Source organism: Anas acuta, chromosome 3 (assembly GCF_963932015.1).
Source record: "Anas acuta chromosome 3, bAnaAcu1.1, whole genome shotgun sequence".
NCBI classification, from domain to species: domain Eukaryota; kingdom Metazoa; phylum Chordata; class Aves; order Anseriformes; family Anatidae; genus Anas; species Anas acuta.
Genome location: NC_088981.1, coordinates 4257208 through 4280000, shown reverse-complemented (window position 1 = coordinate 4280000; position 22793 = coordinate 4257208). Strand labels below are relative to the sequence as shown.

General features: G+C 53.0%; 1 protein-coding gene and 1 long non-coding RNA gene across 5 annotated transcripts in view; both read left to right on the top strand.

The window, feature by feature from the left end:
* BCL11A (BCL11 transcription factor A) overlaps window positions 1–1896 on the top strand; it is a 67375-nt gene extending 65479 nt beyond the window's left edge. For all 4 annotated transcript variants that reach the window (XR_011094339.1, XM_068675343.1, XM_068675341.1 and 1 more), the window contains exon 4: window positions 1357–1896. Coding sequence is in view for 3 of the 4 variants with exons in the window: in XM_068675343.1 (XP_068531444.1) it covers window positions 1357–1458 (102 nt within the window). In the remaining variant the exon portion in view is untranslated. The remainder of the gene's footprint in view (window positions 1–1356) is intronic.
* A 7711-nt stretch (window positions 1897–9607) lies between these two features.
* Window positions 9608–15884, top strand: LOC137853217 (uncharacterized). The gene is made up of 2 exons (XR_011094336.1): window positions 9608–10709; window positions 15572–15884. It is a non-coding gene; the product is annotated as an uncharacterized lncRNA (long non-coding RNA).
* The last annotated feature ends 6909 nt before the right edge of the window (window positions 15885–22793 follow it).

Genomic DNA, 22793 nt, shown 5'->3' with positions numbered 1-22793 from the left:
CGCAGCAGTTAGCATTTCAGACCCCACTGGCTTTAGAAGAAGAATGCATTTTTATGGCACAGACCCCTTTGCCATTAGTATTTAATATCCTCCAAATTGAATGATTTATATAATGAAGGCACTGAAACAGTATCAGGAATTTAGGCTACAGATGTTTTGTATTTATTATGTTTCCAAGAGCGGAGATAAATACAGGAATAAGTGGTACCATGTCTTTGCTTGACATTCGGGAGGCTTTGGCATATCTGATGAGATAGAGTTTCAGGGTTTATCTAAGAGCAGAGTTTGTACAAAAAGAAAAAAGATACCAGCTGTTGCTGTAGCTCGCTCGTGCTCTGGTTTCGTTGTTGTTTTTTTTTTTTTTTTTCCTCATAAACATTGAAAACCATTTTTGGAGGACGTGTGGGAAAATCGCGGTGCTGTCTAGGAGAGCGATGCGGCCGGGCAGGCTCTCTGCGGCTCGCCAGGTCCCGATGTGCACCGTCCTGCTGCTGTTTCCAAAGGGGCCGAAGGCGCTGGGATGCCTCCTGCCCTGCACCCAGCCGGCGCTGTGCTGGCCCTGGCTGGCCGCGTCGCTCCCGGCTCCCTTGGAAATTGCACCCTTCCTTAATGTCGGTCCAAAAACGGGTCGGATCCAGGAATTAAATTAAAACAAATTAAAAAAAAAGGTTTTCCTCCCCCAGAGGGGTCAGCTACATGCTCTTGATGTGAGGGCAGCAAACTGCAGTGCATGCCGGGGAAGATGTGACCGAGGGGCTGCCGCGTAGCCCTGCCGGCAGCCCATGCGTAGCCCTTCGGCCATGCTCCTGGGCGTTACCAAAGCAATTCCCACAGAAACCGGCATGGGGCTGGTTTGAGGCGTGTGCCGGCGGTGCTCCGGGTTCCCTGCTGCACGTGATGCTAGGCGATATGCGGTACTCCAAGTGTGGTGGACCGGGGAGAGCCACCCCAGGCACTGGCCTGGCAGTGCAGCAGCCACACCGACAGCCTGGGGGGCTCCCTTCTGCACCGGGCTGCTCCCTGGGTGCCGGGGGAGGTTGGCGAGGTTTGGGGAAAGTCCAGGGGCAGTCCTGAGGCAGGCTGGCTCCGTCCCTGTGTGATCAGAGCCCCAGTGCAGGCCAGGGGCTCTTTGCCGGGGCGATCTGTGCGTCCCCGCGGTGCTGGACGTGCTCCGTGCCCGCGGGGTGCGAGGGTGGTGCTCGGCGGGCTGGAGGCGGCGCGGCCAGCGGGCAGGAAGGGCCCCCTCGTGTCCCACCCCCAGCTGCTAAGGAAAGGGTCAGAACAGAAAGATATCGGAGGAAGTCGCACCCTGGGCCGTGTCACACCTCTCCTCTCCTCTGTCCCCATGCTCTCTAGGTGCGACGTACCCCCCCGGCTGGCGCAGCGCCCAGGGAGCCCCGGACGCCTGGCAGTTTTCGGATGGAAGTTCAAGAGCACTTAAATTCTGAGAGGAGGTGAAGCTGGGGCCAGCGGCCGGTGGTGGCGTGGTGTCCGGAGGTGGCCTCCATCCTGCTGGCTCGCCGCGTCCCTGGAGCACCCGAGACGTCCCCTCCGAAGGCAGCGCTCCCCAGGCTCCTCCTGCCCGCAGGACTATCGTATTTATATTTTGTAATAGAGTACAGCACTTCTTCCCGTTCGGTTTTTGTTTGTTTATTTCTTTTTCTAAAAACGAAAAGCAAAAGCGCCCACCGAGGTCGAGGGCTTCGCAGTGGCTTTGACTGGCTCCTGTCCCCGTGGAGAAGACTGTCTTGCTCTCGTGTTGATCCTGCGTGGAGGACCCAGCCTGTTGTTTATCTCCATTTCGTAGAAGGTGCACCTCACGTTACCAATTCAAAATAAAACACGGTGTAGGTCCGTGGCGGGTGGGCAATCGCCATAATAAATGCTGGAGCTATAGGTTTTGTTCGCTCTTTCTTTAATCTGTAGTGTGTGAGCTGGCTGGCCAGGGCCGGGCAGCTGCCGTGACCCCGTGTGACCGTGCTGCCCGCAGGAGCAAAGCGCCGAGTCCGTGGGGACAGCGGCAGCACCCGTGTCCCCACCTGGGCACCGTGGGCTGGTGGCCCCACATCGGGCCCCCCCCCGGGCACTGGGCTCACGGCCGCGACCCCGAGCCGTGGCCAGCCGAGCGCTCCGCCGCTGCCCGCGTACGATTGACCGCCGCCGGCTGCTGTACTGCATTTCTGCTGTTAAACTCTGTGCTTTTGGGGTGGGGGGCGTCGGGGACTGCCTCTGTCTTGTCACTGCTCGTCAAACTGTGGCCGATCCGGTGGGTTTGGGAAGCGGTAATGGTCTTGCTGCGGAGAATTGGTCGGCGCCAGGTGAAGCGAAGCCCTGCCCTGGCTGGGTGGTGGCGGAGAGCTCCCCTCAGTGCCATCGGGTGTCCTCGCATCCCGCTGTCCCCTCTGAGCCCGCTTGCCTTGCTCTGAGCAAAGCACCCGCTCCAGGATTTCCCTGGTTTGGGGCCCAAGTGCTTTGCGGAACAGAAGATGGGTTAAGTGCGTGCTTCCCTGCTGTCTCGGATGGGATTTATAGGCTGCAGCTCCCGGCGACTGTGCCGGAGAGCAGGAATGGGCCTTATTTGGTTAAAGAGCGAGCGGAGCCGCTGCAGGGCTGCCAGGACACCCGCTGCAGGTCTGGGCAGGACGCAGCAGCCCCAGGTCAGGGACCAGCCTGCTGCTTCGGTCACCGAGCTCTGCCTGCGAGTTCGCTCACGTCCTTCACATCCCAGCCAGACACCTGGCCGGGGCCACGCTCTCCTGGCAAACCAGCCATAGGTACCGTGGCTTTGCTTTTGCCTGGTGTTGCTCTTCTTTATGTAATTTTTGTGAACAGCTGCAGCCCCACCTGGGTACCTCAGCAGCTGTGCCACACCAGGGCTAACGGGGCTCTGCTTCGTCTCCAAATCACACTACCAGGAGCACCTGGCCCAATGGTTGCAACCAGTGGCAGCTGTGAGGGTGTTGAGCAGCTCTTGGGTCTGTCTTTGTGCTCTGCTTTGTCTGAGTGTGGGCAAAACTCAGTTCTGCAGCTGCTTTGTGGTGCTGCTGAAGCAGCCTCTTGGGCATTCAGTGCTCGGATGCAGCGGGCTGGGTCCGTGGGCATCACTGTCCTGTGGCAGCGGGAGCCAGGGCCGGGCTTTTCCTGGGAAGAGCAGAAAATGACCAAGCAGGGACTGGTGCAGGCGCCTGGCGAGCAGCTGAGCGTGGCAGGGAGAAGCTGTGTGGATCCTTGTCCTAAGCACTGAAGGTAAATTGAAGCAGCCCTTAAGATGTCTGTTCTGTAACGTGGGCGTTAAAACCCCGCACCTACCAGGAGTTTTACACCCACAGACTTTACGTGTTGCCTTAAAGTGATGAAATACACGTAATGGCCACGCTGGGAGCCTCCTGCAGGCCCTGGGGCTGCTCTCCTGTGCTCGTGGCCACGTCCTGCCCGCTGGGTCCATCCTGAGCGCGCACGAAGCAGCGGCACTGCCTCAGCACCAGGCTGCAGCGGGGCTGTGCGGGCTCCCACCACCGCGCGTGGCTTGTTGCAGGGGTGGCTCCCCTTCTCTTGGCTTGTTTGTGGGTTTTGGCTGGGAGCTGGCTGTTGCAAAGCCTGCGGCTGTACCCTGAGGTGTGGGAGATTTAACAGCCCAAAGAAGAGCTCTGTGTTTCTGCGTGCAGCGGGCAGCGATAGGCTGAGCTGAGCAAGGTGCCTGGGAATTAGGTAGCTTAGCTTTGATTTGGGGGATTGAAAAGCTGCTCTCAAACATGAAGGCATTTTGTCCATGCTGTTTTTTATTTCTAAGCCCATTTTCCTGACACTACAATTCAGCAAAGGTCAAGTCTCTTGTGAAGTCTAACCTAAATTTTGCTTTCAAAATAATGTGTGTTTCGGATTCAAGGAGCAGCCAGGTTACATCCTCTTTACAATGTAGAGAGGGGGGCACGCGGGCGTGCAGGCGCCTGTTGGGCACAGTCTCTCCAAAATGACCTGAAAACAGATCTAATAATCTGCCAGCAGCAGCAAACCACCCCCAAAGCCCCGCTTCTCTTTTTGATCCCGGCTTTGTCCCATCTCATCCTGCCAAGTGACGCCAGCGGCCTGGAGGGCCTGGGGCTCGGCGTTCCTCAGCGGCAGCAGAGCAAGGGGAGGGGGGGGCGAGCTCCTGCTGGACTTTATTTTGCTGAACATCCTATTTGTCCCGAACGTCCCATTTATCCAGTGCTTTCTGCTTCCATTTCTGGTGCTGAAGCATTGCAGGTCCCCAGGCTGTGAGGTGTAGGGGACGGCTCAGGGGCCGTGGGCAATCTGCTGGGCACTGCTGCGGCTCTGGCAGGGGGCTGCTGTGACACCGTGCGTGATCCCGCTAGGAAAATTATGACCAAGGAGCAAGCTAAACAACCCTCCGGGATCAGAGTGGTACCTCGCTTGCTTCTCGTCTTATTCTCTGCTTTCTCTGCCCCCAGACTTCCCCAACCCAGCCCTGGCTGGGCTATCGTTCAGCTGTACGTTGTACATGATCCAAAATCCCAGTCCTTGAGAGCTTGTTGGCCCCCATCGTGGCACACCCTGAGCCTCCTCTCCCCCCCCCCCCCAGAAATCACCCTCTCAGCATCCATCTTCTACGGGGGGTCTCAAAATAATCAGTTATTCTTAAGGAAAGATGAAGTTACAGGGGGAAAAATAAAACAAAAACACAAAGAAAACCGCTCCAAAAATACGGCCCTTATTCCTTAATCTGGCTGGATAGAGTTACACATCTGGTAGAGGCTTGTTCCTTGTTGCTATTACTTTTATTGCGTCTTTAGCGGTGATGAAGTTCAGATGGCAGGAGCAGTGGGCCCCAATTTAATTTCGCCTGGCCTCCCGTAATGAGCGCTGCGCGAGCTGGGAGCACCGGCGGGGCTCCGCTCCCAGCCTGCGTGGCACGGGCGGGACGGACAGACGGACAGCGGGACGGACAGACAGACAGACAGACAGACGGCTGGTGGCCAAAGCCTCACGGTGAGGGTGGAAGGAAGGAGAGGTCTGGCCGTGGGGTGGTGGCGGAGGGGCTGGAGGGCCGGTGCGGGGCGATGCGTCCGTGCCATCCGCTGGGTGAGCAGCAGGGAAATGCTGCAGCCGGACAGATGGACGGACGGGTGGGTGGATGGACAGATGGATGGATGGATGGCTTTTTCATGTCAAAACCTAGAAGCAAGATGTTCAGGTGGATTCCCACCTTCTTGGTGGCTGGGGTGATGCTCTCCTAGGTTGCTCCAGCCCTGGTGGCTCTCCCGTGGCGATTCCGGGTTCCAGCGGCAATGTACAGAGGCTCCCACCTCTCCCGGTGCCTGCCGATGCATGTGTCTAAGGGCTATACAGGACTCATTTACGGGCCTCCCGTCGGTGGGATTTGTGCATGCAAAATGAAGGTTGTATTTGGCTTCTAATATTCCGATCTATATTCCATATTGTGTTGACCAAGAAAACCAACTCAGCCCCGTGCTGAAGAATGTGATGGAGTGATGACTTTCAGAAACGTACTGTAAATCAAGGAGGCTAATAAATACTTGCTATTGATAAAAACGGGGCTACTGCCTTCCAAGTTATTGTGACATCTTACAGCATCTTGAAATTGTTGGGTCCCCGTGGAAAGACGTGGCCTTTCACCAGGCTGTCCACCTGATCCACCAGAAGACCTCCAGATCTTACCCAGGCCAACACCCCGAAGATCCCTTGGCTAGGGGCAGGGCTGCCTGCACCAGCTCCTTATTAAAGCCTCGGCACTTCCCAGTCTTAAATCCTCTCCTCTCCCCAGAAGCTCCTGTTGGCAGGGATCCCACCTGGTAGGGACCATCCCGCTCCCCCCATACGGACAGTGAAGGGCCACCGAGGGAGGGGTCGGCAGATGTGGGTTCCCTGGGATGATATTATCAGGCTATTTTTTTTCCCATGTTTTGTGTAGGACTGCCTTCAGTGGCACGGGTGTACTGTGATTTCAGCTGTGGCTTTTGGGGAAACTCCTTGTGAATTCGGGCAATGGCTGCGATGCCTGCCCCGTGTCCCACACAGCGGAGCTCCCCGGGGAAGGGAAAGGCTCAGGAGAGCAGCGAAGCCTCTGTCCTGTCCTACAGCACTGCGGGGCCGGGGAGCAGCTGGGCCCTCTGTTTTCAGCAGGGTGGGCTCAGGTAATGCTGCCCTCTCCAGAGGGGCGAGGTTTAGCACCTCTCAGCGCAGATAAATTTGCGCAGCCCTCTTAAATTAAACCTTTAATTAAAAAAAGAAAAAAAAAGGGGTGAATGCAGGCTCTGCCCAATGTACAACTGATGCACATCTGAGGCTCTAGAATGAATGATACAAATAAAGGTGGGTGGTTTTATCTCCTGGCAGCCCACAACAGCAGCAACCAACTTGCTCTGGCCGGGCTCTGGCGTGCCGGGCAGCCTCCCTCCAGCAGCCTGTGCCCCCTTCGTCCCCCTGCCCTCTCAAAGCCACGGCACCTTCTGCAGCTGTAGTGGTTCCAGGGGAAGGTAGAGGCTGATTTAAAGCAGGGCCTTGCCCTGTAAAATAAGGCGTGGAGGCGATGAAGGATCCCTGGAGGTGTGGAGGCAGGGACCAGGCTTCCCCGCCTCGCTGCCCTCGGTCGGCAGCGCCTTGGATGCGTCCAAAGATGCCCGGGGTGCAGCCAGGGTGCTGCTGCCTTCCCTGGTCCTGCTGGCTCTCCTGGGCTGTGGGTTTGGGGTCTTCTGGTTTTTAGGAACTGGTAACACTTGGAAGCATGGGTCCGGCATCGCTGGAACGGGCCAGGAGGGAGGGCGGGAGGTGAGAGCTCGTGGCATGGGCAGAGCAGTCACCGGGAAATTATGCATTTTCTGGACCAGCTTTATTCCCTCCCGTGTATTGAACATTATTTTAATATTCTAGTGACAATGTTTTATAATTGAGCTAAATGTAAGAGGGGGAGGGTGCCCTCGGCGGGGCGTAAGGAGGGAAGGGATCCGCCAGAGCCTGGCTGAGGCTGGGCTGGCTCCTGGGCACAACCTGCGGCAAGAACGACCTCGGCCTCGTAAAGGTGGCGGGGCTGGCGCAGGAGAAAAGCGTTGTAAGAATTATATTAGTTCACAGACGTATATTGAACTCATGAGGGGAAATCTAGCCCCTGAGAGAGAGAAACTAAAGAGCTGAGCCATAAACCAGTGTGATAACATCCTTATTATAAGATGCAAATTAAGGGGCCCAATTCACTTTAAGAAAGCATTATGAGTATTTAATTTTTCTAGTGGGAATACCTCCGAAGTTGGCCTGTGTGTGCTTTTTTTGTGTGCTGTGTACTTTATAATGACAATAAAAGAAGTCAGGCCGTGGAGAAGCTGCTGAGGGCAGCGGGGGGGATGCTGGGCGTGGGTCAGGGGCTGGCAGGAGCAGCCTGAGCCTGGTGCTGGCCGCAGGGCACCCGGGAGCCGTGGGTCCCTTTTCTCGGGGTCCCTTTTCTCGAGGGCGCCTGCTTGGGGCATCTGCCCCCTCTGGGCACGGAGCTGGGCTGGGTGAGGGGCTGGACCCAGCCCTGCAGTATCACCGCTAGGTCACAGCCTGGCACTGCCCTGCTGGGGGCCCAAAACCCCACAGCTTTCCTGGGAAAACCTTTTCCTCTCCTCCTGCACCCCAAACCCTGACCTGGGATCAGCCCTAGGCCCGTGCTGAAGCCCCTTTCTGGCAACTGAGTACTTATTTCACGTGCCAGTGTCGCAGCGAGCACTTTCCATGCTGCTCCCACCATGTCCCCGAAGCCTTGCCCTCCCTCCCCGTGATGCAGGAGCCTCCCCAGCGCCTCCTCGCCGACGCTGCCCACCCGGGCTCTTTATCAGATGCCCCAGCTTCTCCCCACCAAACCGCGGTCCCGGACAGGGGCGGCCATCTGCGCGGGGGAAATCCTCCCGTGCCTGGCCCCGCGATGGCAGCTGCGGTTTCGTCGCTGCCTAGCTGCGAAATGGGGAAGGATGTTCTTCCCTGCGGTCTGCAATTGCAGCGTGGAAAGGCACAAACACGTTTCTACACCGTCGCCCTCCTGCAAGCCGCCTGCGATAAGGCAGGATGCGTCGGAAGGCAGAGCCCCGCCGGGGGATGAGTTATGAACAGGGCTGTAAAAGCTGCCTGGGGCAGTGACGCAGTGCAACAGTGTCCGGGGGGCTCCTAGAAATACTCAGTGCTACCTGTTTTTTTTTTTATTTTTAATTATTATTTTTAATTTGCCTCCTGCCCTGCTCAGCAGTGCCCTGTCCACCAGCTTGGCAGCTGTTGGCACAAGGCGAGGCAGGGTGTTCCCAGCTGGCCGTGGGTGCCTTGCCAAGGGGATGCTCTGCAGCCATCCTGGAGGTGAGCAAGGAAGGGTTTGGGGTGCCAGCAGCGTGTGCTTAGCAGCTGCTCCCAGCCCATCGGCACCCGTGCTCCCCAACAGCAGCACCTCTCCTCCCCAAGGAGGTTGATGCCTTCGCTCCCGGCGCGCCCCGTCTCCTTGGGCACGGTGCTGTGTTCGAAATGCCCCTGGGGGAGCTCATGGTCACTTAGGTGTTGCCATCAACTTTCTGGTGCTGTAGACCAGAGGGGAAAAAACTGTGTGCATTCACAAATAACTGTGTGTGTACCTGGGCATCCTGCGCCTCCCACACTGCTGTGTGGAGAGCTGAGGAAGATTTGTTTTTCACGACGTTGCTTTCCTGCTTGTTAGAGGTGGGGTAGCTACCAAATATATTTGTTATCTCTGGCTCGGTCGCTCCTCTGGCACACACACCTCATCCTTGTGCCTGCATCCCCACCTGGCTCCAGTAACAGAGCTGCAGCAAACACAATTAACCTGGAGCTAATGACCCAGGTACTTGGGCTCCTGCCCTGCTGACTCACAGCCCAGCGTGGTCACCCAGAGCCCCTCACACCCCACGGCTGAGCGCAGGGAGTGGTGCAGTGCAGGGCCACATCTCGGAGAGGCGAGGGGTGCACGTTGGTTAAATCAAAGTGCCGGGGACTCTACGTTAAGGAATAATTTGGCACACAGGAGAGCCCTATGGAAAAAATTAACTTTTCCTCAGCACGCTGCGCGCTGTGCCTGTTTGCTCTGCTCTTTCCCTTCCCTTCCCAGGGTTGCTCAAAGGGCAGCGAGTTTCAGCTCAGCAAATGCCTCCTATAAATTCCTTTCTCCAAACGCTGCCGATGAATACCTTCAGCGCCCCAGACTCCGGATCCCTTTAAGCTCTGACGAGCCATGTGTATATTGTGTATTTTTGTTAGAGGAGAGGATGTTTAGTTAATGTGTAATTAGGTGCCGCGCGGCCATCCCGAGTGATTTACGAGAGCGGGCAGGCGAGGCTGCAGCACAGCTCCGCGTGCTGGGGCCGGGCATGGACCTGCTGCACCGCCAGAAAGCAGAGGAGGGGGCAAAGAAATCCCTCCTGAAACACCGGGGGGAGGAGGGGGGCCTGGTTTCCCCTCCCTGGGGCTGGGGCAGCTTTCTTTCAAAAACGTGTGAGCCATCGGGGAGTCCTGGGGAGCGCCTGCGACACACAGAGTGGGGTTTACCAGAAAAATCAATGGTGTTGGTTAAAGAAATAAACCGTGGGTGAGCGGGGTGTAGCCCCGGGGTGGAGGAGTTCAGCCTCCCCACCGCCCGACCCAAGCCCCCGCGTGGCAGAGGTTTCTTGGTATCACAGACGAGTTTCTACTGGGTGGGAAGACGAGGACCCTCGTGCTGACAACGCAGCCATCTCCACGAGGAAAAGACAAGAGTCCTGCCCCAGAACGCAGCGACCCTTGATATTTTCACTAGGGAATGTGGCAGGGAGGGATGCTAGAGCTGGGGGAGCATCGCTGCTCCACGGTAGGGGATGGAGCTGAGGGGGATGCCAGCACTCGCTGTGCCCTCAGCGATGGGGCACCGACCACCAGCACAAATAACAACTGTTGCAGGTGCTAGCAGGGACCACCCCTTTTTGCAGCACGACATCACAATTTTTACATTACAGCCAGGTGTTAGGAGGAGAAGGCTGCAGGTGGGCTTCAGCTGTGGCCCTCTGGCTTGTTGCTCGGTGGGGCACCCAGGGCACGTCCCCTCCAGCTGCTGCTGATCACACAGGGCTACCTCATAACAGCACGGGCCAGCAGCAGCCCAGAGCTGAGCTTGCTGTGAGGAGTGGTGGATTGTGCTCCTGTAGCAGCTAGGCTTGTACAGTTTTGGCTTTACCTTGGTGCTCTTTGGGTGCTAGGAAGCTGGTGTTGTGTGTGGAAGGGCTCCTGGGGCTGGTGGCTCTGCGGTACCAGCCTCCATACGTAGTCTGATCTAGTTGCCACAACCTCGTACGTGCACCTGAACCGGCTTTGCTTCTTCTGGTTGGATCTGGTGGGACAATGCCTGTGGCCTTCACGCTTGGATGGCTCAGGAAGATCTCTCTCCGGAGCTGCCATTGGTGCCAGAAACTTCCAGGACTACACCAGGTCTGTGCAGAGCAGGGCCAGCAGCTGCAGGCACCCCGAGCACTCCCAACACCAGGGAGCGGGGGCCTGCCTTCGTAAGAAAGCTGAAGGTGGCCTGGCCTGGCTTAGGAGGGACTGAGACTTTTACAAGGACCTTCACCTGTGTGGGGTGCTGAGCCAGAGGTGACACCTCCTCTTGGCTCGTGCACCTCCTTGACTGCGCTGCTGCTCGTGGTGGAGACGCCTGGGTGCTTGCGGGGAGCAGCTCTGCCGTGGGGCAGGTGAGTGACCCCTGTGTTTTATTCCAAAACTTCTCTCTTGTGCTTCACCTGCACAAGTTCAAGGCCAGTACCTGGTGTTTTTAGGCTGCCATCATGTAGCTCCCTGTGAGCATGTGCTGCCTCTAGAGGATCTCCCCATGTCCATGGTGTGGAACTTGCAATATCTCTTATGTTATGCTGCCTTTCTCCTACGTTTGCTGGAGGGGAGAGCTTAGCGTGGACTATGTGCTAGATTTTAGGAAAGCCTCTGTGCTCCTTGGCACCACGGGCTCAACTTAGCCTTTCATCTGTATAAGACAAATAGATTGAGTATTGTGAGTGTGCAGGATTGCATTGAGTTTTATTTTTTATTTTTTTTAAAGACGTACCTCTAGAGCTGGAGGCAGGGCCCGTGCCAGTGAGTTAATTGCATGAAGTTGTGTTGCTCCATTGTCCTGGCAGAAGCTGCCTCCTACCAGTACCTGGCAATCGCCGTCACACACTTTATTAGTGCTGTGGTGGGTAAAACTCTTGGGGTCTCTGGCAGGACTGTTTTGGGGGCTGCTTGCTCAAAGCCTGTGAGCTCAGGTTCGCCTGGACCAGGGTCCTGGCATGTGGGGGTGTCAGTGCTTGTACAACACCAAGTGTGCATACCCCCAGGGTTCACTGAAGATCCCTAAATGCTGCAAAATTATTGAAAAGCACCAATCCGTATCACACGGGGACAGTGGTGCCTCTTGTTAGTACTGAGAGGGAGCATTCTCGTTCCCCCTGTGCTCTCACATGGCCGGTGTTTCCCTCTCTGGTGAGTCAGGGAAGAAACCATGGTGGATTAATTCCCTTCTGCCCTAGGGAAGTAGTAGGGGACCTTGCAGAAGCAAATGTGGTAACCTGAGACCCGTTATACCACAGGGCAGGATTTTGCCTGAGATGGGCTCCGTCCCAGCTCTGCATGTGGTGCAGGGGGCTGGAGGGAGGTGGGCTGGCCTCTGTAATGGGGGCTGGAAGAGCCCGGCAGGCCCTGCTCCTGCAGCAGCCTGGCACTCCTGGCCCCGAGCCCTCATCCCCTCCCCTCCATGGGTGTCCCCAGCACCACCAGTCCTTGGGGTCCCTTCCCTTGGTGAGGCCGCATCACCTTGTACTGGAAGGCAGCACAGACCTGGTCTATTCCCCTCCAGAAACCCTTGCTATAGCCAGCTTTGTTCACTATTTTGGCAAATCCCTGCTAGCCCTGGCTGGATCTGTCCAAAAAGCCTGGTGGCAGCTGCGGCCTGGCATGGCGTTGCCCCAGGGTTGCTCCCCCAGGCCATGAGGAACCGGCCGGGCCTGCATGGCGCTGCCGGCCTGGCCTGGCCCTCACTGCCACCACGCTTCCCACTTCTGCTTTGAGGCCAGGCTGGTGCCACCAGCTGGGAGGAAACACAAGGGTGTCTCCAGCTCATTCCGGCTACCCCTTCCTCTCCTCGTGCCCTTCCACCTCCGGCGTGGGGCACCCGGCCTTAGCTTCTGGGGAACTTGAGCTGGAACAACGAAGTCCGTCCATTAAAGCATCATCCTTGACTCCTGCAGGCCCTCAGCCATCTCACCAGTCCTTGTCTGAGTGATTAAAGCTTGTGCCATTAGCGTGCTGCTTAATGAATATTGAAGTACTGTCTGGAAATGACAAGGCGCGTGTTTTTCTGTGACACAAACAAAACAGAAATGTTTTCCACAGAAAACAGCCCTCTAAGTGTTCGGTGTCACCTTGCTGGAGCTTTGCCGCTGCCCTAATCTTTGAACTGAACTGGGAAGTGGGAATCTTGTGGCTGGTAATAGCTAGGCCATTATTTTAAAGATACAAATGTTTAATGTACAATAACGAGTCACATAATGAATGTCCAAATGAATGATGCTTTCTTCAGTTTTACTTTCCCAGAGGCGCAGAAAGTATTGGTCACTTTGACACAGAAAGCAACTGGGCAATTTCACTGGCGTTCTTTAAAAAGAGATTTTATTTCATAGCATGATAGTCAGAAAGGCCCAGAAACAGCCTGTGCTTTCTGGTCGCTGCTCTGAACTCCATTCATCTCCGTGCCGGTGATGCTGCGTTAGATGGGACGTGTGGGATTTGGGGGTGCTCAGCCCAGAGCCTACTGAGGCAGCACTGCCCTGGGGGACCAAGGGGCAGAAAGGGATGGTGAAAAACATGTGTGAAGGGTTTCTTCTTTCCATGGTGGAAAAAAAATAATAAATTGATTAATGAAACCTGGTGTGGGTGGGCCCCATGCCTTTTACCTGGTGGGTTTTGTTGTGCTGAGGAGATGGGAAGCATCTGAGGGAGGATCCCTTGCTTCTGCTGCTCCTCTGGCTGCTGCTATTTCCTGCCCTCACAGTGCCCGGAGGTGCAGATGCTGGCAGTGAGCATGTTGCTGAGCCCCGTGCTGGGCCAGCGTGGGCTTGGCCATGAGATCCCACCGGTGGGGGTGGGAAATGAGGTGTTGGTGCCGGTGATAAACAACTGTGGGTTATTGGTAAGGAGCAATGCCTATTGGAAGTTGCTGCTTTGTGATGACTAAGTAAACGTGTCTGCGGGGTAATATTGAAGATGAATTCCCCTTCTGCTAGGAAAGAAACAGCTCTGTGCAATGAGGTGGGTGCTGGCGGGCTCTGCATGCTGGGCTGAGCTCTCTGTGTGGCCCAAATCTACCCCGCCTTCAGCATGGTAGGGTTTTGTACGGATGCTTGCAGTACCCTGTTGCTCCTTGTTTATCAGTGAGTTGAGGAGAGAAGCTCCGTGAGATGTCTCTGGAGCTTGGAAGTAAGGCCTGCATCCTTCCACCACTGAAACCTGTGGGAGAGCACCCTGTCGGTGCTGCAGGGCAGGACCAAGCCCTGCGCAGTTCGGGCCTTGTCATGCTACAGCACACAAGGAAGACTTGGTGACTTCAGCCACAGCAGGAAATTACTCGTGCATGTGTGTGCGGGGGAGGTCTGAAGTGAAATCTTGCTGTAGAAAGCAAAGTTCTACTGCTAAAAGAAAAAAAAAAAAGGAAAAAAAATCCAGGTTTTTATCTATTTTACCGAAGGCTAAAATGAATTCTTATGTATATTTTATAAAAATATTTATTTTGTTCATAGCCCAGCATTAAGTATACCTTTTTCATAATGAGCTCATGTCAGAGCTCCAGCGCGAGTTTCCCGTGACCGTAGCCTGCAGGCTATATTTTGCAAAAATGAAAAATGGAGGTGTTATTTGCCTATCGATACAGCCCCGTGCTGATCAATGCGAAGCAGCACCGCGCTTTCCCGGTGCTCGCCATGGCGGGGGGCGGCTGCCGCCCTGCCCGGGCAGCGCGGGACTTCATCTGCGGCACCGAGCTCCCAACCGCCGGCCGACAAAATGCCTCTCTGACAGCCAGCCATTAATTACCATCATCTGAGCCTAATTCATTCATCCCTTTCCCTCTCATGCAGAGGGACAGCGAGGGCTGAGGGCACTTGGGGAAACGTAGGCATGATTCCATATTCGTTATGCAGCGAGCGCTGCCTGCGACTTTGTTGGTTGCAGTGGCTTTAATTGAATTGGCTTGCCAATAAAGCTGTTGTCATTCAGTAAGTGAATTTGTTGTACTACTCGCACCACAGCTGCTGCATACAACCAGGCATTTCCTGAAGGCAAGCCAACCTTGCACTACCCTGGCTGGAGTTGTTTTGTGTTTTTTTCCTTCCCTCGAATCCATCCGTGATGCCCTTTGGGGGCTGTTTCCACCCACGCAGCTCCAGAGAGGAGCAGGGTCCCCCAGCCCAGCCCCTCGTGCAGGACGTGTGGGGTCCCAGCAGCGGTGGCCGTGGGCTGTGTGCCCCTTGGGCTATGGCACTGGCTGGTCAGCACCTGAGGTTTTCAATTACCAGGTACCGACCTCTGTTACCCTGTGCTGGTCATTGTAAGAGCATCATTGTTCCTCACAGTAAAAATAAATAGGGAAAATGACAGATTTTGATAGTCATGGGCTTAGAACCCCATTAAGAAGTCTAGCACTATTGATAAAACAAAGCAATGTTACAAGAGGCATTTATTATGGAGTACGTAGGCTGTTGGGCCAAAAATACTCCAGCTTTCCACAGTTTATAAAATATTAGGGAAGGAGGCGGGGGGGGGGGACTGCTTGATTTATGGTGTCTGTAAAGTGATATTGAGATGGAGTAAAATATCCAGAAGTCTGAGGAAAGCATTACTCCTTGCCTTTTAACAGAAGGGATGAGTGCATGTACGACAGTCTAGAAAGCAGGACAGGGGCAGCACGGTGGTGGCCAAGGACCAGTGCAAGGACTGATCACCTCATCCTTCCTGCTGGGGATATGAGATGCAAACCCAGCCCTGAGTGCCATCACTGCCCTGTCTCTCTGCTGGGGCAGAGTAAAACCACGTGTGTTGCCCTACTGAAGAAGGGGGGGGGGGGAGGAAGAGATCTGGATCCATTTCAAAAGGTTGTGGCTCGATCCCAACTCTGATGTGAATGAATTACTTTTCTTTTTCTTTGTGCTGCGCTGAGCTGGGTGAATTACCCTGAGAAACAAGTTTTCTTCAGAGATTTTTTTTTTATAACCTCATAAAACATTACCTTGAAGTCTGAGTTCATTCCATCAGATTTCTCCAGGTTTTTTATTTCTAATACATCCAAAATATGGATAGGTAGGATATGTCAAGCTCTCGTCTCAAATTGGATCACGCTCAGCTGGATGCCTAGCCTAAACTGAATGAGCTGAAGTCATGTTTTGTGTGTCAGTCTTGCTTGAGATGAATCATAAATTTGAAGAGAGAAGCTGGCAATGAGCTGGTTAAACTAGTACATGAATGCCCCTTTCTAGACATCCAATAATAAAATAAATTTCACTCTGTATAGGCTCGTGCTATTTGAGGAGAAACTCGTGAAGAGGTGCCTGATTGCGACTGATAATGGTAAAAGTTTCCTTGACTCCAGCACTGGTGGATTGAGCCTCTGATGGGAACCTGTTGCCTTCAGCACTGGGCGCCTGCATGTACAGATCTGTGGAAGTGGTTTTGGCAATGCTGCCGTGCCTATTTCCAGCCCAGGAGGAGTCACTTCTGTTTGGGAGAAAAATATACCGAGCGTGAGGCCCTGAAAATAGCTGGCTTGTCTCTTCCTTCCTTTAGGGATCAACTCTGGAAATAAAACCCTGATGGTGACTGTCCCACTGATGTCTGTAAGACTGAATTTCCTTCCCCCTCAGTGTTTGTTGGGGTGTTTCCTTGAGGTTGCTGACCTACAACAGCAGGAAATACCTTTGTGGTTAGCCCGGCTCCAGGCACTTGGGCTGATGGTGCCAGGTGATATGTCTGGAGGCATGGGGTGGTGAGGGTGTAGCACGGCTGCATCAGTGGGGCCTGGCATTTTGGGGCAGGGCCACATGAACCCTCAGCAGCCACCCCTCCTAATGGTTTTGGGGTGCTGGGTCCCAGTGTAGATGCCCCGCAAACAGGATCTGCACCATTAGCAGCCCCGACATGATCCAAAGCCAGCCAGTTGTTAGGTTTCTTCCCACTGAATTTGGGCACTAGGGAAGGTTATGTCAGAAGCACGTGGATAACTTTAAATAACCCAAGCAGGATTTGTTTGCTGCTGGGAAGCAGACCTGCAATGCCTGGAGGAGGCGGCAGTGGGGTGCCGGGTCTCAGCTTCCTCCTGCGGGGAGCGTTGGTGGCCCTGGGGCGGCGTGAAGCTCCCTGGCAGCTGATGGGACCTGCGGGTCTGTCCCACGTGGAGGAGCTTGTCCTCCTTCCTGCCGCACCAAAACTCACCCTGGGGTGTCTGTGGCACGGGACAGCCCACCAGTGTGGAGCGCTGCCTGCGGGAGCCTCAGCTCAGCAAGGCGGAGAGGATGGGGAAATCTGAATGGTGAATAACCCATGGTTTGGGCAACTTAGAGCAGATTTACCTTGAATGCTGCTCTTAGAGCAGTAATGCGAAGTAAGTGACTGTGTCAGTCAATTATAGACTTACGGTCGCTGACAACTTTTTCTCCTAGCATGCCTTCCCACCACTCCCCAAGCCTCTGCTGGAGAGGACAAGCCCGATGGCAGTAAAGACACGTGAAACTCAATAAGCAGTGGCAAGCAGCCAAGATAAAAGTTCAGGGTAACTTCATATCATCTTATACAGTACAACTGTATTTTTTTTTTTTTTTTTAAAGACCAAACATAAAGAGCTTTTGTAGGCCTTTATCCCCCACGTTATTAGAAATAAATTTTCAGTATTAAGAGCCATGTACTTCTCAATTTACAGATAATAAAATTGGCCCTTCTTTATTTAGAAGGGTAATATTTTTCTTAATTCTTCTGTGCCCTTCATGTTCGTGGTTTAAGAAAGTTGTGCAAGCATATTGACCTTCAATTAGAATGAGATTTCTGTGTGCCAAATACAAATAAGCATAATTTCTCAAGGACTGCAATGAATGACTGGGAGAGTGGGGAGCAACGACTTCCAGAAAGCAGAATCGAGTAGAAGGGATCCGGCCTCTGAAACCGTACCCTAGAAGAGCCATGAATATTGGTTTGTAGTAGGTCAATGTTTATTTTTCTTTCTCCTTGGCAAGCACTGCTCTTGCCTTTGAGCTTAGTAGGGTAGGCAGAAGAAAATAGTTTGTCTGGAGGAGGAACGTGGTGAATAAGCAGTCAGATCACAAAACCAGGTTGTAACCCTTTGAGTGGTTCTCCTTGAAGTCTGGAATTGTTTGGTGCACTTCAGCTCATTGACAATGCAAGCTTAACTTTGTCTTTCACGTGCCAAGTTTATGTCAAATTTAAAGGTAACATATGCAAAAGGAAAAAAAGAGTATTTGGTAGCCGTTGGCTGTTAGCTCTCAGAAGCCTTTTATTTCTATTTATTTATTTATTTATTTTGGTGTTGGGCTGTTGGTGGGCATTGACTGCTGGGTGCTGCATCCTGTCCTGCTGGGGCGATGCTGGGTGGCCATGTGTGGTGCAGGGCCCCATGGTCCTGCCGTGGTCTGCTAAACTCTGCATCTGCTCCACCAGGCTGGGTGCCTGGGAGCTCTGGGGTAAAAAAAACCCAATGCCATGAAGGCTTACGAGTACCTGGTCTGTAGAAATGAGCTCGTCTCTCTCCTGGCCTGTGACACAGGGCGCTGGGCTGTGCCACGCCTCGGCGTGCCGTGGAGCCTGGTGCCAAGCGGTCGCTGTGTCTCTGCTCGCGCGGGAGGGCTTGGGTGCTCTGCACTCAACGGGTTGTTAAAGGTGTAATTAACTGCGTGGGTGGCAAAACAGCCCAGGGCTCCGGTTTGCATTTTGTGCAACTGCACATACCCTTGTTGTTCAGGTAACGTGGCAAATAAAATTTGAGCAGGGCAGCGGCGAGTGTTGATGAGGAGTTTTGAAATAGCATGAGAATGGGTTTTATTACAGTATATCTCCTGCTGAAACTGCAGGGCTGGTGCAAATAATCTATTAACAGAAAGCTTTTGTGAAGCTCTATGGCTTTTTAAAGAGGTTTATGGCTGGGCTGGCAAATGCTTGCTGTGCAAAAGTCCGGAGGTATGAGTCCTCACGGGCCTCTTGGCATAAGCGCTGCCTTCAAGCGCCGTGTCGCAACGGGCACGCAGGTACCTGTGGCTGGGGCTGTGGGGCGAGGTCCTGGCCCTGTGGCAGCAGGGGACATGGCCAAGGGCTCCCCACAGCCACTACCTGCCCCAGGTTTCTCTGTGCTGCGTGCAGTTTCCACCTCTGCAGCCTGGGCTCGCTGTCCTACACCGGCAGCGGATGGGATTCTCGCTACGCCGCTGAGCCCCGGCGTTGTGCCCACACCGAGCACTCGCTGCCTCCTTTCTCAGCCAAAGGAGCTGCTGCAAGCAGGGCTTGGCACAGGTGTTGCGTGCCTGGTGCTGGAGCTCCGCGTGTGTTGCAAGGCACGTCCCTGCCATGCTCCCCAGGGGCCAGGATTAGGCCTTCCCTGAGCTCCCCTGCCCGCCTGAGCTGAGGTGCGGTCTGAGCCGCTGTGGTCCAGGCCTGTGTGCTCTGAAGGGCACAGCTGAAGGCCAGGTACTCGTGGGGAAGGAATCATCCCAGTCCAAGGCTCTGTGTTTCAACAACTGTGTCCTTACTCTTCTGCCACATCTCTGTGGGCTCGGTGACTTCAGGCCTCGCTGCAAGGCCTTGCCTGGGCTGGCTGTGCTCTCACGTCCTAGGCGAGCTTTTGGAGGAGTGCTCTGGGTTAATGTAGATTTTTCCAGTCTAGTACCTCTTGCAGAGGAGCAGCAAAAAGTGCATTTTAACTTAAACATCCTGCTGTCAGGCTCTGCTCCTCTTCCAGGGAAGAAATGGAGATGTGTAGAGCTGGTGACATGACTGATAAACCTGCACCTCCGGAGCTGAATTCAGAGTTGGTTTCACATTCTTTAAATGAATTAACTTCCACAGACACAGTTTCTGATAGGAAATACTGTAGGCTACCTTGCAGAAATTCCCCTAAATCAATTTTGCATAGTTCTGAGTCTTTGCAGAGGAAAAACTAACTTGTGAGTGGACTTTGAATTATTTCCATCATATACCAAGGAGTGAGATCCTTACAGATTAGAGGGATGAAATTAAGCAGCACGTTGCGGAAAGCTGTCCCACTGCTCTTTTCCCTGCTGCTCTCCAGGTTTTAAAGTTTTTGACAGGGAAAGGGAAAGCATCTCCAGGCTTGCTATGGGCTTCCCCTTTCCCTCTGGGCAAGCAAGGGCAGTGCAAGAGGGTCAGTCAGACAGAGGAGCAACTGCCTGTGACCTGGTGGGTGTTACCTGAAAATACTTTGTGCACCGCAGAAGACTTTGTCTGAGGTCTCCTATGGCCTTAAAGGCACTTGTCAGTTAGTACACAGCCCTGGTAAATATGGGATATATGTCAAATTCAAATATTTCTGATGGGAATCTTCACTTAGCTGTGTTCTTTGTTATGGGGAAGCCTTCTGTTACTCATCTATCATTGAGCCGATTCAAAAGGCAGACGGTTCCTTCATTGCCACTTAATTTGCTTAGTCAAGAAGGAGAAAGAATAAAATGACACTTCTGATATGTGGTCACTTAACTGGACTGGCAAAGCCCTGGTCAGTCCCACACCATGCTTGTCTTTTGGCCAGACTTCTAGCAGTAAGAGCCATTTTCTGCTCTGTGCTAATTGTGAGTGCAGACAATTCAGCCACAGAATCTGCAAAATATGGTTTTGTGTAGTTGAGGAAAAGATTTGAGAGGTGAAGGATTGACCCAAGTGCAGATGCAGAGTGTGTTTAGCAGGCAGGTGTGTTTAGTTGAGTCATGGGATGACAATAGCTCTCCACATGTTTGTATAAAGATTATGCACTAAGGTCCTGACTCCAAACCCCTAGAAGCTGATGAAAATGTTTCTGCTGGCTTTAATGGGTTTTGCCCCAGCTCTGCAAGCATGGGGAGTTCAATGAAATCAGAAGTCAGAACCCACAAAGAACATGCGAGTGAGCTGCAATTAGTCCAGACCAAAAATAAATAAATAAATAAAATAAAAAGGTGTGTGTGTGTCAAAATGCAGTGCAGGTGCTTTTCTAAAACTTTCTCTTCTGTTTATTTCAAAGCACTGTAAAATTGTGCTTTCTGTATTACCAGGATTTTCTTGGGGACGATGCTTGATCTGAACAATTCATTTCCAGGTGATCTGTTCCAATTTACTTGTGACCATTAGGAAGGGAGGATATTCAGTTTAAAGCACTCTGCCCACGTGGAATTCACAGTGACAAGAAACCTTCCTCAGCTGGAATGAGGACTGAGCACTCTGCTTTACTGCCAGCCTTTGCACGAGCTGGGTGCTGGGCTTCCCAGTTTGCTTCCTCCCTGCGGCTGGAATTATTAATAGTTACTCCGAGCTGCATGCAGTGGACAAATGGGTGGCTGTAGCAATTCTATTGAAGTTGAGGTGCTCTAGATTTACTGTGAAATAAGCAAAACCAAGCCTGTAATGACAGTCACCCACAGACCCAAAAATATTCTGCAAAATTCAGAACACACCATGATGCCTATATTGCACGCCACGAAGCTAGTGGGGAGAGGTGCAAATTGCCCCAAGGTCCTCGGTAGGTGTGAACCTCCCAGACCTGGTTTAGCCTTGAGCATGCTCACCCTGCCAGTGCTACCAGGCTGAACAAGTGGGGACAAACCCTGCCGAAAGCTCCTGCCAGCCTCCCTGCTTTGCCCAAGTGCTCGGGCGCTAGGGTTTGTCCTGTTTTTGCAAAGGGATTTGGTGATTGCAAAACATGTCACATTATTGACTGAACGTAGTTACCATCTGGTGGCTGTGTGGATGGTCTGGTGCTAATGAGTAGGTAATCTGAGGCGAGCTTCTAGGGGACAGCTGTCCTCTCGCGCTTTCTTTCTGATGGTTGTACACATCATCGTTGTGCTGGACGCTAATTGGCATCCTTATTTGTGGTGACTGGTTATGAATGGCCACAGAAGCACTTTCTGCAATAAACAGGTTGCAGTGTATGGACGGGGTAATGGAAGGAAAATGGCCTTTCCAGCAGCTGTACTGTGTTTCATGTGTAGACAGGATTTTAGGTTTCTAGCAAACTTATACAAGCCTTGAATGATCTAAAGAAGGAATCAAAGGATGTGAATTGTTGTAGATGAATTAAACCAACCTTGGCTATCCTCTTGGCTTATTTCCTAGCCCTCTTGTAAGTCAAAAGGTGCCCGCTTCAAAGCGCTTAGTCTTGTAGATGCTTGCCCAGGAAATGCAACTTAAAAAAAAAAAAAAAAGTCCAGTATGTATTCAGAGTTGTGATCAGGTGGAAGCTGTTCAGAGGCAAAACCACATGGTGGTGTTCTTGATTGTTACGGGTGTGATGGTATTTGAAATATTATTCAAAGTCATGCCAAGCCAGGTTCTGCACGTGGAGATAGGGAGCTGGTGATGCGAGTGGCAGTCCTGTCGAGGGTGGCTTTGCAGGATGGTGGACACAGAGCTGGAAATGATGCAGGATAGTTGGCCTCATCAGCAGGTTGGATATAGCCGTGACCTCTGAGAAGTAGTGTCATGGTCTTCCCTTGTGCTGAGGAAAGCAGGAGCATGGTTTGGTCACCCCTTGCTGCGGCTGCTTCAGCACACCTTCACCTGCCCACTCCATTTGCTCCTGGGAGCTGTTGTGACCCTATAGGAGCCTGGGTTTGGGGGAGAAGGTCTCTAATTTGTGTGGAGATCTTCAAGGGATGTGCTTGCTGAAAATGGCACATCTCAAGGATGAAGAAGATGAAGGTTTGCTCAGAGCAGAGCAAGTGCTCTAGCCTGGTGGAGGTGAGCTTCCCTGCACGACTTTCTAAAGAAGCCTCAATTCTAATGGTGGAGTTTGGTGTGTCTCCTTTTGTTGCACCACATCTACAAGTGTGACTGCTGTCTGAGGCCTCAAGTAGTTCATGTCTGCCTTGGACTTCCTCACTGGCAAGTCATCCACGATTGCAGGTGGTTACTTACATGTCTGTGGTTCCTCCTATCTCCCTCCTTATCTCATCCTGTCTGTGCAGACTTACGGCTCCCCTAAAATCTGAGAGGAGCACTGGTGGCTGTGGTGGTGATGTGGTGTTTGTTTTTTTTTTTTTGTCTGAGTGCGTTTATTTTTGCGTTCAGATCAACACGTATGGTGTCTGAGCTTGTTAGAGGCTACGCAGGCACCTCACTAACAGTGAACATTCTGTGCTTACTTCACATAACATTGGATTACAACTTTAGACCATTGTTATTATTGTATTTAAAGACTTGTTTGGTGGAAAGAAAAAAGATTTAAAAGCATTCTTTCAGTTGCGAGGTAGGCAGAGGGACGAGGTCCACAGGAAGGTGAACTTCATCTTTGCTGTCAAGCCATATGTTTTATTAACGGAGTGGTTTGATCCACTACGTGCTCTGCGGAGACATGGCATAAACGTGTGCATGTTGGGCACAAACGTGCACGTGGAGCAGCAGTGCTGAATCACCTGTCATCCTGTGCTGCGGAGGTGAAAGGGGAAGCTATTTACATAAATTATTGGAGAGCAGTAAATATTATTTCATGATATCACATCAAGATTAACTTAATCAAACTTGATATT